This window comes from Mus pahari, chromosome 7 (assembly GCF_900095145.1).
Source record: "Mus pahari chromosome 7, PAHARI_EIJ_v1.1, whole genome shotgun sequence".
Classification (NCBI taxonomy): Eukaryota; Metazoa; Chordata; class Mammalia; order Rodentia; family Muridae; genus Mus; species Mus pahari.
This window is the reverse complement of record NC_034596.1, coordinates 12,068,777-12,083,070: the sequence shown is the minus strand read 5'-3', so window position 1 is coordinate 12,083,070 and position 14,294 is coordinate 12,068,777. Positions and strand designations below refer to the sequence as shown.

At 41.5% G+C, this 14,294-nt stretch overlaps 1 protein-coding gene across 4 annotated transcripts in view; it reads right to left on the bottom strand.

Annotated features, from left to right (window-relative positions):
- The window catches only part of Nbas (neuroblastoma amplified sequence), a 284,567-nt gene that overhangs the window by 102,135 nt on the left and 168,138 nt on the right, over positions 1-14,294 (bottom strand). For all 4 annotated transcript variants that reach the window (XM_021201944.1, XM_029540735.1, XM_029540736.1 and 1 more), the window contains exons 39-40: positions 4,556-4,632; positions 4,065-4,202 (exon numbers count right to left, since the gene is read on the bottom strand). In XM_021201944.1, the coding sequence (XP_021057603.1) occupies positions 4,065-4,202; positions 4,556-4,632 (215 nt within the window). The remainder of the gene's footprint in view (positions 1-4,064; positions 4,203-4,555; positions 4,633-14,294) is intronic.

The following is a 14,294-nucleotide window of genomic DNA, read 5'->3' as shown; positions in this document are numbered from 1 at the left end:
GTGTGGGACTCAGCAACTGCTAGATCCTTGGACTTCCATCCACAGCTACTACTGAACCATTGTTGGGATTTGGACTGCAGACTGTAAGTCATCAATAAGTTCCTTTACTATATAGAGACTATCTGTAAGTTCTGTGACTCTAGAGAACCCTGACTAATACACCAGGCATCTTCCTTGTTTCAACCCAGTGGGAAAGGACAGAGTGAAGGTGTAACAGGTACAGTTAGCGATGAGAGGGCTGAAAGCTTTGTACTCTCTTAAATTCATGGAAAGTACAGCACAGAACGATGCATGTAGTCGGATGCTGCCATGGTTGTAATGGTTAATTGTCATTATCATCTTGATTAAATATGGAAGCTGAAGTTCTCAAGAGATTAGTAAATCATGCCTCTGAGCACATTTATAGCAGGCATTAACTGAGTGGCCTGCTCTGAACGTGGCTGATATTGTGCCATAGGTTATAAGGCCAAGTTGAATAAAGAGGGGGAAAAAAAGGGGAATTCTATATCATGGCCACACCCTCATTTCTCTTCTTCCCCACTGGCATGAGGGGCCCAGCCTCTGCCACACACTCATACTGCCTTGACGTTTTGGTTGTTTTATACCCTACACAAATCAACCACAGATGTAAAACTGTGAGTGAAGGTCACCCTTTTATCCTAAGTTGTAATGAGTTAGTCACAAGTGACACAGAAGTTAACATGTGGCTGTGACTTGGGTTTACCATGACTGTGATGACTCTGGAATCAGTCTGAATACAATGGTCTCCCTTTGCTTGTCTCCCATTCTCATCTGGAACAGGCATATTTACCTGAGTGCCATTGAACAAAGCAAGTGTGCACTTTGCTTTTATTTTTACTGGGGCCTAGAGATAAGAACTGCCTTGAGCATTAGGGAGGCACTTTGAATACTGTAAGTACTGAGTGAGGTAAATCAATCACAAAAGAACTCACATGATATGCACTCACTGATAAGCGGATATTAGCGCAGAAACTTAGAATACCCAAGATACAATTTGCAAAACACATGAAAATCAAGAAAGAAGACCAAAGTGTGGATACTTCATCCCTCTTTAGAATGGAGAACAAAATACCCATGGAAGGAGTTACAGAGACAAAGTTGAGAGCTGAGACTGAAGTAAGGACCAACCAGAGACTGTCCCACCCAGGGATCCATCCCATAATCAGCCACCAAACGCAGACACTATTGCATATGCCAGCAAGATTTTGCTGACAGGACCCTGATATAGCTGTCTCTTGTGAGGCTATACCAGTGCCTGGCAAACACAGAAGTGGATGCTCACAGTCATTTATTGGATGGAACACAGGGCCCCCAATGGAGGAGCTAGAAAAAGTACCCAAGGAGTTGTAGGGAGCTGCAACCCTATAGGAGGAACAACAATATAAACCAATCAGTTCTCCCAGAGCTTGTATCTCTAGTAGCATACGTAGCAGAAGATGGTCTAGTGGGCCATCATTGGGAGGGGAGGCCCTTGGTCTTGCAAAGATTATATGCCCCAGTACAGGGGAATGCGAGGAGTGGGTGAATTGGGGAGCAGGGCAGGGGGAGTGTATAGGGGACTTTCAGGATAGCATTTGAAATGTAAATGAAGAAAATATATAATAAAAAATTGTTTTTTTAAAAAAAAGACTATAGAGACTCGTGGTGCAGGACTGAAGGCACACAACATTATACAGTAAATGTGAGCTAGTTCAGGGGCAGGGCTGGAAAGTTGTGATCTAATGAAATGATAAGAAGTACTTATATTCCATAGTCTAGGAGACAAGGTGGAATAAAAGGGAGCAGGAAAGATCCATAATATTCTTCCTCCTGCAACTTCTGCCAGAGCTCCTATTATGAAGACGGGGGATGCCCCCTTCCAGGAATGGGGTCAACCAGATACGAACTCAAACCTTGGAACTATGAACAGCAGCAGCACAAACCTTTCTTCTTTTAGGATTGCTTCTCGTGGGTGACTGCAGCCATGACCAAAAGCTAATGACCACAGTGACTTAAACTGAAATGGAAGAGAGGATCCTCTTTCCAGCACATGCACTGAATGTCAAGATAACCACACAGAGAATTCAGTCAAACATGCTCTGAGATTTCGACTGACCTGCTGGGGCCAAAGTAAAGCTTGACAATGCTTCAACAAATTGGTATTGTGAAGCAAATTACTTGTTCCTTTTGTGTACAATAAAGTACTAATGAAAAGAAGCACACAGTACTCAGCACAAGTCCCTATTTAGTTACTAACTAATCTCCATGACAAGATGCCTGTGCTAGTTTGAATGGCAATGGCCCCAGGGGCTCATATGGATACTTGGTCTCCATTTGGTGGAACTATTTGGAAAGAAGGAGGTGTGGCCCTGTCCGTGGAGGTGTGTCACTCAGGTGGGTTTGAGCTTTCAAGGGTTCATGCCATCCTCTGTGCCTCCTGCTTGCAGTTTGAGACTTGAGCACTCAGCTGTTCCTGCCTTCACTCTGCAATCAGGGTCCTAACCCTCTGGGACCATAAGCCCAATTACACACTTTCTTTTATAAGTTGCTTTTGTCACCGCTTTTTGTTACAACAATAGGAAAGAAACTAATATCTAACCAAAGCAACTCGAGAGAGGAAACGTTTGCTCCCATAAGATCTCAAAGGATCCCATCCAACAGAGCAGGGAACAGGCGGACTGGCTGGAACTGCTCTGGATGTAGGGTGGTGGATTGCAGTGGAGTTTATTCCCATCTAGAAAGGTCAAAACATAAGGAACTTGGGCTATAACGAGAAGGAGATATTGCTGTCAGGCCCTGTCCACTTGGCCACTTTTGCTACATTAGTAGTTCCAAAGGTTCCAAGACCTCCAAACCAGTGTCAGTTCCTAAGTCAAGTGTCAATGTGTGGGCGGTGCCACATCAAGGCATTATATTCCTTACATTCAAGTACTTCATGACTCACTGATATGCATCTATTTGAATTTTTTTCACATCCTTGGGAATTGCATCCAGGGACTTGCACATGCTTAACCTTTGCTACAATCCCTGGTGCTCTTTGTTTTACATAAAAATATCTGAGGTTTTAAAACAAAATTAGAGAACTTTATATAAAACTAATAATCAAAATTGTAGACAACAAAAGTGACAACTAAGAAACACAGTTAAAATCCTCAAATAAATACCTCGAATTTAGTGGGTGTAAGAGCCCAATGCTATTTCTTAGCCAAGCAGTACTGAGATACCTAAAACACAGCTAGGAGCAATTAATTCATCCCCTACAAAGGCTATGTCCTACGAAAATAACCCTAGGCTGTGGGTGATGCACCTTTTCCATTTAAAGAAAAATTGAAGATGAGAGCAATAGTTGTCACAAGAACAATGTTTGTCACATACTTTAAGGGTCTGATTTGTTTAGAATGATTATGACAGCTAGAATTTTGACACACCTATGAAATTATTTCTTTAGAGTCTGCCTTGGCCCAGGGGAGGAGAATCTTGCTTCAGCTACCACAGATGAAACTACTTCCCTGGACTGTGGCCCTGGATGTAAAAATAAAGGAAACTAACAGCATGTATGCATTCTTATCTCTAACTGTAAATGCAATATGGGTTGCTGCTGCAAGCTCCTTCTACAAGCTCCTACTGCAAACTCCTGCTACAAGTTCCCAGTGCCTTGATATTTCTGCCATGATGGCCTGCACACACTTTGAGCTGTGAGCTAAGGATAAACTTTTTATCCCTTAAGTAACTTTTGTCCATATCTTAGCGCAAGAACAGGAAAAGAAAGTGAGACATCTACTATGCTAATTTAGAAAACCAGCATCAGGGAGCTATGTGGGATGTGACTTAAAGAAAATAATTCTACCTTTTAGTCTTTCCTAAGTACTTAGGATAATCATCTCTGAAAGGAAAAGGACAGAGAATCAGGATTCACCATCCATATTAGACAAGCTGCCTCTTCACACTACCTGGGAAGCAACTAAGTCTCACAGGAAAGGTCAGCACTGTCTTCTAGGAAGCGTTCGCACACAAGGAAAAGGGGTGATTTTTAACTTTTACAGAACAGCTGTAGGTTAACTCACCCTGTAAAGAGGATGGCACTTGTCCCTGAAACATGGAGCCAAGCGGGCGTAGATCTGCAGGCTGTAGTAGTAGGCTGCCAGCTGGAGAGACAGTGCCGAATGAGCCTGCTTCTCGAAGCACTGGTTAGCATCCAACACCTAGGAGAAGTACCACAGAATGGACTGAGCTAAGGCAAACGGTGAAGCCATTAGACATAATCACATGGTGACTGGCCTAGGACTACAGACTACACTTCCTCACATCAACTTGTGTCTATGATAACATGCTGAGGAAATGCTTGGGAGTAAGGTAGGCTTTACTATATAAAAGCAGACTGAAAGATGAACACCAAAGATACATTATAGAGTAGAGACTCTGGATACTGGCTAGGCCCTTCTAGTACCTAGGAATTATAAGCAAAAGAAGACACATACAATACACAGTTTCACTGACAATGACCCTCAGGAGAGAAATTTGCTTATTTAAGTTTTTGTTGGTAAGGTAAGCTTACCTGAGGTAAGGCAAGGAGATAAGCAAGAGCCAATGTCATGTCATTCGGCAAAGCATCACTTGCTAGTTGCAAGAGAACTAAATGTACAGGGGACAAAAACAAAAACTGTATTACTAAGAGTGGAACTCGCCTTTGCTGTTAAAATTATTTCTAAATATTTGTTTGTACACCTGGGCCTGAGCTGTTCTCAGCCTTTCTCAGAGGCTGCACTCTGCAGAGGGCAGCGTTGAGTGGACAGATTTGTGGGGCTGAAAATGAGAGGTGAGTGCTCAACAGGGCAGGAGACATCCATAACAAGCTCCCCCACGCCCACCTGACAGGTACAGGGACCACCAGGAAGAGAAGACTCTCAGAGCCAGAAGACGATGGACTGCAGAGAAACACTGCCTTCAGCAGCTGAGAGTTGCTAGGGGAGAGGCAATCACTGTTGCTTGAGAACTGTGGGTGCCATTAGCATTTGCCATGTTATTGTGGTGAACAGCTCACAGCCATTACAGAAAGGAAACACTAACTGGACTTAGTGGAGTACAAAAGAAAAAAATAATGATAGAGAGGGCCGGTTCAGAGAACTATATGGGAATTTGGGATGGAAATGGGTGGTATATATGGTTACTGTATATGGCATATGGCTATATGTATATGGTATTATATGATATTATTAACAATAAGAAACTATAAAAATTACAGAGCATTCTTTGTTAAAAGAATCATGGTTTTAGCCTTTAGTGTTTCCAATGGGTAAATAGCTTCAGATGCTTTAACTGTTCATGAAAATCTACTTGACACTGACTTAACACAGACCATATAAAACTGTTAAACAGTAACCTCCCCACATCTGGGAAAGTTTGAACTGTGTTTTACTAACACTTGAGGAAATCCTGTCAGAGCAGTTCTTAGAAAGCTTAAGCATAAAGACAACCGTGATAGATCCTCAGAACAGTCTTTTTAAAGACTAGGGACATGCTGCAAAATCATGTGCATCAAGAATGGCTAACTGGGGTGATTACATGAATACCCTAACACAAGTAGAGTAGAACAGCTTTATAAGGGACTACAGAGATGGCTCAGTGGTTGCTGCTCTTCCACAGAACCCAGGTTCAATTCCCAGAACCTACATGGCAATCCAATCACCCACAATGCCAGTTCCAGGGAACCCAAACCTTCTTCTGGTCTCTGTAAGCACCAGGCACATACATGGTGCACAGACACTCATGCACTCACACCAAACACCAATTGATATAAAATACAATGTAAAAATTAAAAACATATAGTGTGGCACTACAAACTTTTACAACCAAGCTGGAAATCAATCTGGCAGTTCCTCAGGGAACTAGAAATAGTTCTACCTGAAGACACAGCTATACCACTCCTAGGCATAGATCCAAAAGATGCTCCACCAAATTACAAAGACACATGCTCCACTATGCTCACAGCAGCTTTATTTGTAATACTTAGAAACTGGAAACAACACAGATGTCTCTCAACAGAAAATGTGTTTCATTTACACAACGGAATAATACTCCACTATTGAAAATGAGGACATCATTAAATTTGCAGGCAAATGGATAAAACCAGAAAATACCATCCTATGTGAGGTAACTCAGACCCAAAAGAAATGCATGGTATGTACTCACTAATAAGTGGATATTAGCCATGAAGTACAGAATACCTATGATACATCCCACAGACCCAAAGAAGGTAAACCAGAAGGAAGGCCCAAGTGAGGATGCTTCAGTCTCACTTAGAAGGGAACAAAATAGTCATGGATGGCAGAAGGAGGGAGGGGCCTGGATGGGAGACAGGAAGGGGGGAATAGGGGTGAGAGGATCAGGTATGGGAGAGACAAGAGAGAGGCCCAAAAGGCAAGAGAATGAATGGAAATCTGCAGCTGCTGGGGTGGGGGAGCGGATCTCTAGAAGAGGCTACCTCCTGTACCCAGGGAGGACTCACAGTCAAGGGATAAGGACACCAACCCACCCACAAGACTTTCAACCCAAAATCTGCCCTGTCTAAAAGAAATAAAGGAACAAACTTGAAGCAGAGACTGAAGGAATGACCAACCAATAACCAGCCCCACGTTAGACCCATCCCATGGGCAAGCAGCAATCCCTGACATTATTAATGATATGTTGTTATGCTTACCGACAGGAACGTAACGTAACATAACTGCCCTCTGAGAGGCTCTACCCAGCGGCGGACTGAGACAGATGCAGATACCGACAGCCAAGCATGGGATGGAGGTTGAGGACTCTTATGGAAGAGTTGCAGGAAGGATTAAAGGCCCTGAAGAGGATAGGAACCCCACAGGCAGACCAACAGTGTCAACTAACCTAGACCCCTGAGAGCTCCCAGAGACTAAGCCACCAACCAACGAGCACTGGCTTGAACTTCTGGTACATATGGAGCCAACGGCTGTCTTGTCCTACCTCAGTGGGAAAGGATTACATAATCTTAGAGACTTGATGCACCAGGGTGGGAGGATAGCCAGTGGAAACCCACCCTCTCAGAGGCAAAGAGAAGGGGGGGGGGAGGGACTTGTGAGGGGGAACTATGATGGGGCAGGATTTGGGATCTTAATTAAAAATAATAAAATAAAATAAAAACATAGGTTTGTAATTTAGGAAAAATTCTGTTAATTATGTTAAGGATGGTTTTGTTCTTTCCAAGAACACCCCTCCATCTCATGATGCACGAAAGCAAGCCAGTCATCAGCTTTACTCGTGTATTACAACTCTCCAGCCATTAACAGCTTGGCCACACAAACTACTACAAGCCACAACATGCCAATGTCAGGACTTCAATAAGACAGTCCATGAACAGTCAGCTCTAGGTTCACACACAATTTGTGTCGATAAGGATGTAATGGATTTACTTGTAGCCTTAGTCAAATCCCTTGTAATCATATACACTTGAATTCATATTATCAAAAGCTGGACTCGATCCCACCATTGAAGTATCTGCACCTCACAACTGTTGCTAATTTATCTACTACAGCACTCGATTGGTACCGACCTGGCTGTCCATCAACAGACAAAGGCCTAATGAGAATTTGGTATATATACGATGGAATGCTATTCAGCTGTAAAGAAAAATAAAGTCAGAAAGTTTGCAGGAAAACAGAAGGATTTTAGAATGTTCATTATTAAGCAATGTCACACATAGAAAAATCTGCATGTTCTCTTTCATTTGTGGAATCTAGCATGTACATGTGAATACTGTATAACAGGAAGGAAATGGGGCTAACTTCTAGGGAATAAGGATGGACTGAATGCAGGCAATGGACACAAGTTATGAAGGAAGACACAAGCTGCATTTTCTATTGTTTGTGGTGGGAGATTGGATACACATCTGTTCCACAGAAAAAGTTAAAAACCCAGTGAGAGGCTCTAGAGCCTTGGTGCAAAAGGGTGACTAACTGCAGAGGACCTTGTTAATTTCAAGTGGGTGTGTGTGTGTGTGTGTGTGTGTGTGTGTGTGTGTGTGCACGTGTGTGTCAGAGAGAGAAAGAGAGAGTGTGTGCGTGTTTGTGAAACTTCAAAATAAAGTTTCTTAAAATAAAAACATACTAAAATGAAAGAAAATTCTGTGTGAATAATCCAAAGGAAATAAAATTTGATTCTAGAAACATACTGCAGGATCCCTACAAGAGTCTTGCTCTTCTTGGACAAATACTAAAGTTATTACTATAATCTGAGCTTAAATGATGGCTGGAATAATGAGGTACAGCCTGTAAGTGCCAAAGGTGCCCTAGAATTTAAATTTTCCTGTGGTGATTCATAGGGGAAAACACTGAGCTTTCTCTTCCGTGCTTTTTGCAAAGTGTTGTTTCTGTAAAAAGAGCTCCACCCCAATGTTTTTTTCCAACACTTAGGAACCAAAGAAGCCATATTCAGGTCTCCAGAGAAATCATATACTTCTAAATTAAATAGTTTCTAACCAACAGATATTCATCTCACAACCCATTTCCAAACTCATCCCTTCAATCATTATCAAGAGAAAGTTTCTCTAAGTAGACATTCCCTATAATAAGAAGCCAAGTCTTTGACATTCAGGTATCAATGAATGAGGGCACAAGCAAACAATACTTTTTCCCTAAAGAAATAATTTTAAAGCACAATATAAAAAGCCCAAATCACCTTTTGGCCAACAACTTTAGGAACAAGACAGAAGTACCAGATGATCAATGTGTCCTGAAGACTTCAAGCTTAAGGATGAACTACAGCACGAGCTATCTGCCACAGACACCAGAAAACTACAGAAGAACGCGTCCAAAGCACAGGTTACTCAAGGTTCTGGACTGCTTAAGAAAACTAACTGTACAGGACAAACACCCACCCCCCACAAACACACACACACACACACACACACACACACACATACACACACACACACATTCAATCATCAGTAACAGGAATTAATTTCCCAGGTGGCTCTCTGAGGAGAGCTCAAGTTCTGACCCCTATCAGTCTCACATGGTCTGCCATTCAGTATCTGTCTACCAGCCCTTGGGGAACGTTTTCTTAAAGGAATGAAGAAAAAGTTCAGCCCCTCACACACTGAGAACTGTTCCTAGCTAATGTTATTTCTTGAAGTCTTTTCAAATATGACCTTTAATTGAAACCTGACCTAGTTGATTTCCACTTCTACTCCATTTATTTTTCAGATCGTCTCACATCTTTATCTGATATCCCTCAGGAGAGTCTCCCTCATGTGTGTGGCTTTGCTGCAGCAAGAAGTGCAGTACCTTTATTTTCAAGAGCTGTGCTGGACCAAGCTCTCCTGAGAAATTACGTCCCACTACTGACGATCTTCTCATCACATCTTTATTATAGCATCAACATGACTTCTCCTTGATTTACTGTGTATTTTGCTGTTTCCACAAAATGAGGTCCCACCAAGGCATGAACGTCTGTTACCACAGGGAATGTTCCTGAGACTGTGCCTACACTGTAGAAGATTCCCCACAGCGAACAAACAAGACAACCAGGAGAAAAACAAAGACAGTCAGAATAAACAGCCTCCAGCAAACATCTCTGAAGGGAAAATCTTCACTGGATTCAGAAATTCCAGAAGACTTACTTTGAAAATACAAATCCCAAAGTGTTACTAACATTCCTGAACTTATATGTGTATATGTATGTATATATGTATGTATGTATGTATGTATGTATTACATAATTTATATATAGTTTATGCAAAAAAGAATAGGAAATAGGCCTATTTCATGCACAAAAATCACACTTGAAGTATTGTTTAAGGGCTGTTTTTGTACAGCAGTGAGAGTTGTCACTGTGGACACAAGTGTTTGCTCCAAAGCAACAGCACCTGCAGATGCCAGCTACACAGGCAGGCTGGTGATGTGTTCTATCGTCTGTTTGTACAAAGCTGTGACATTGTGGAATCCTTACTTATCCCAGAGAAGTTATCCTCCCCGAGTCAGCCGATGCTGGGAATGGACAACAACTTGCCTGTGAGCATAGCTCACGCATGTAAAGCAAACCCAGACTCAAACTCTGAACCAATTTCTCTGACATGGTTGTTATATACTGTCTAATAATTATCTGTTTTAATCACTCCAGGACCTGCTACTACACATGAGGGTCTAAGTTGATAGCCTCAGGCTATCCATTCTACCCAAAGTTAACCTTGCCCATGCCTACCTCCCCTACTATGAAAACATAAATAAAGCCTTTATATATGCTTTCCCTGACCCTCAAGCCACTGCTGACCACCAAGTGCTTTTACCCTTGTTTTAGGGATCTGTAGCAATCATATCTATGTGTCATTTTCATATCTACGTGTTAAAGAAACCTAAAATCCCAGGTATAATTTAGAACAACTAGACAGGATGTAGCACTATATAATGAAATGTTAGAACAGGAAGGGAGTCGTCTTTAGAGTTAGACAGCCCTGAAATAAAAAAGATCAGGTCCTCCTGACTTGAGTTTCAGCCCAGAGAAAGCCTCAGACTTTAGGAGTTCTGCTGTACACTATGTAGGACACCTGCGCCAGCACATTCTGGGACTGGCCAGTAACTGAAGACATTAATGAATGTGCTGCAAAGCATTTCACGTTCTCACTACAGAGGATAAGCACAGACTGTAATAGCCTGTGTCAGCTTAGTTCAGGCTTACATGGCAAACAAGTGACAAAAAAGCCCTTTGGTTTTTCAGAACATCTTGGATTTGGGGTCTGGGCATATGGGGCTCCTAAGGGAAAAGCAAGTGCGGCAAAACAGATAGTCAGTGCGGTCTCCAGCAAACAGTGCTCAGTGGCCCCCTGCATTCTCAGTGCCTGTCTTGAAGTGCCTTTTTTCAGTTAGAACTTGTTTCAATTTTCCCCTGAATACTGAAGGATGGGAAGTCCTTCCTATAATAGGTGATACAGAGGTTAAAGAGGCTATTACTTCCATTTGATATAATTATTAGTGAATTAGTAATTGCATTTAAGGATGAAGAGCAATTGCATTCAGAAGGAAGTGTACACTCAAACAGCCATCCCTGATTAAGGGAGTGTGTGCGCCCAGGCTGTGTGTGTTGCTGTCTATCACTCCTACATAGCACTCAGCAGTCAGATAAGTCAGTCACCCCTCAGCTTCCCTGTGGAAGACAGCAATGCTTTCCATTCATCTGCAAAGGAGATTTCAGAGTTCCAGTAAGGCCTTTTCCTGTGTGCCTTATGCCTACACCCAAGCCATGGACATCAAGGCAAAAATATTCTTCCTTTGACAACTAGCCATTCTAACCACCAACAATGAAAGTTAAATTTTCTTATGTGGGCTGAGTGTGTGGGGACTGTTATTTGAACTTTCAGACACCATTCACACATCCTGACATTCAAATGTGGCCTGTGCACATGGGATTCCTTGATGTAACAAGAATAAAATTCACTAAAACAAAACCGTCTATCATTCTTAATGGATCCGCTTTAATGGGATATATATTGGACTGATGTTTTGCAAGAAGTAGCACTCCTCTGAAAATAGGTAATATTATCTCAAACCTTATAAACATAGGCTCAAGTCCAAAAAGCAGTTGTGTGTACAGACAGGAATCCAGAAATTCAAATAAGATTGTATCAGTGCAAGTCAGGCTGTTGACATCGCATGCTATTACAGGCAATGGACTGGCCCCCTCTGCTTGTTAATGTGTGTTCCTAACCTTTGCAGGACAGATTCTGAGTAACATTACTGGATGGAATAACACTCAACTATAATTTTCATTGCTGTTGTTAAGTCGCCATAAGTGGCATGTGTTTCTCAAGTCCTTTGCTCTCCACAGCCCTGGTGCCAGGATGACTTCAAGTGCTGGGGCAGTTTACTCACACTTGAATGTCTTAGCCTGTTTTACTAATTAGGTTTTTAACATGCATTTCAACTGCCCAAGAAAAATGAAATATGTCCATATTTATCACCTTGCACAAAGCTCAAGTCCAAGTGGATCAAGAACCTCAACATAAAACCAGATACACTGAATCTAATAGAAGAGAAAGTGGAAAAGAGCCTTGAACTCATTGGCATAGGGGAACCCTGTAGGAGGACCAGCAGTCTCAGTTAATCTGGACCCCTAAAATCTGTTAAACACTGGACCACCAAAAAGGCAGCATACAACCACTGATATGAGGCCCACACATACAGTAGAGGACTGCTGGGTCTGTGCTCATTCAGAGATGATGCACCTAACACTCAAGAGACGGGAGGCTCCAGGTTGTTTAGAGGTCAGGTGGGGTGGGGGTTGGGGACATCCAGGTGGAGAAAGGGGGTGGAAAGGAGGTATAGAATAAGGGTGGAATAAACTATGGAATGTAAAAAAAAATAAATAAATTTATTAACTAATTAAAAATAAATAAATAAATAAATAAATATATCAATCTCAGTGATGGTTACCTTTTCCCCCCACAAAAGTTTCTTTCTAAAACAGTTATATAAGTCTGGTGCCCAAGCACTTAGCCAGCTAGGCTCCCAACCACTAAGGTACTTTAGTACTAGAATTACCACAGATGGCCTGGAACCACTGTCATTACAAGCCCAAGTAGAAAAGATCACATCTCTTCCCTAACCAGCACACGGCTGCTACTAGCGCATACCACTTTTCTTCCACAGGAGATCATACCTCACTAATCGTTCAACCCTAGCCCAGGGCCTCTTCTAACAGACCAGCACTACAATAAATTGATAGGACTGAAAAGCCAGAGCTTCACACCCACCCTGCTCATCCAAACTTTCTTACAGCTTTCATTGAGAATCAAGGGTTGCTGCAAAGGGCCAGCCAAGCACAGCACAAAGAAGCACCTCAGCCTTGGCGTCAACCGAGAAGCAATTTCAGAGGAGAGAATGAACAACTGCTAAAGGGGCCACGAAATTCCATGCTAGCGGAAAAAACTGAGGCCCGGGAACTTTATGACATAATGTATTTTTAAATCTGCCCTATTTTAGCAATGTATATGAGTGTAATATGCAATTCTACTCTGCAAATCAGATGCACTGTGTTTTCCCAAGGCAGCTATATCCAAACTCAGATCGTCTGTGCCACACCTCTGAAAAGCACTCCATGACAAATTCCATCCAGAACTAAACAGAGGAAAGTCACCCCAACTACTGATTGGGAATCATTAGCCATTAAATCATTCACTCATCTAAGTTAATAAATAATAAATAAACAAAAATTTCCAATTGGTTTTACCGAAAACATTTTGTCAACTTTATTAAAAGATTCTAAAATGTCAAATCATCTGGGGAAGCTAAATGTATTACAATCTACATCAGAACTCATCAAGAGTCAAATTCCTATCACCCTTTTACATTTAATTTTAAATTTAGTTACTATCATTCTTCAGTTCTGCTGAGTTTCTGGAAATTATCTCATGTTATAAAACTATTATGCATAGCTTTTCAATATGTTATGGTTATCCAAAAACACCATATTTGCTAGTTTAAAACATGCTTCACAAATAATTAATCCAAATAAGAGAGTTTATTATTAAAACCGTCTCTATATTGAATGTTCACAGCAAATTAATGGCACACACAAAATATCCTTTCTTAGCCATGAAGTAATACAGGACATTAAAAAATCTTTGAAACATTTAAATATGAAATATATATATCAGGAAATAAAACTACTGCTCTGTGCCCCGAAATCGTATAGCCTCTACCTAGAGCAAACATATGCGCATTGAGAGCAACAGAGAGCACACTCTAGACCTGTGACAGAAGAACCATGATATCCGAACCACCCGTCCTCACCGTCTAAAGAAATAATCATTTTGTATGTCAGAAAAACCACCCTGTAATTTCTGCAGATGTAATAGCAAGGGGATGAGCTTCAGGTTCAACAGGACAGATGGAAAAGATGCGGATGGCATCCACATGCCACCAGGAACAAGGGTCCTGAGCACAAACATGGCAGAGTTTGAAAATAGGAAATAGGGGAATTGGGATAAACTAATATAGGAAAAGCTACACACAAACTTAACTACAATTTTAATAATCAAACAGGCCCAAATCTAAAGATTCTAAAAGAAATGGTCTCCAATTTGAAAGCTTCAGAATTTCTTGAAACACTGCTAAATAATATGAAATCAATAAAGAGAATGTCAGATGGGTTCTGAGGGAAAGAAGGTGAAATCAAAATTAGATGGACAAGTAAGGGCAAGGTAGAAGTCAGGTGAACAGGTCACAAGATGTCTAAGCCCAAGTAGAGGTGTTTTTAATAGCTGAGTAGTATTCCATTGTGTAAAT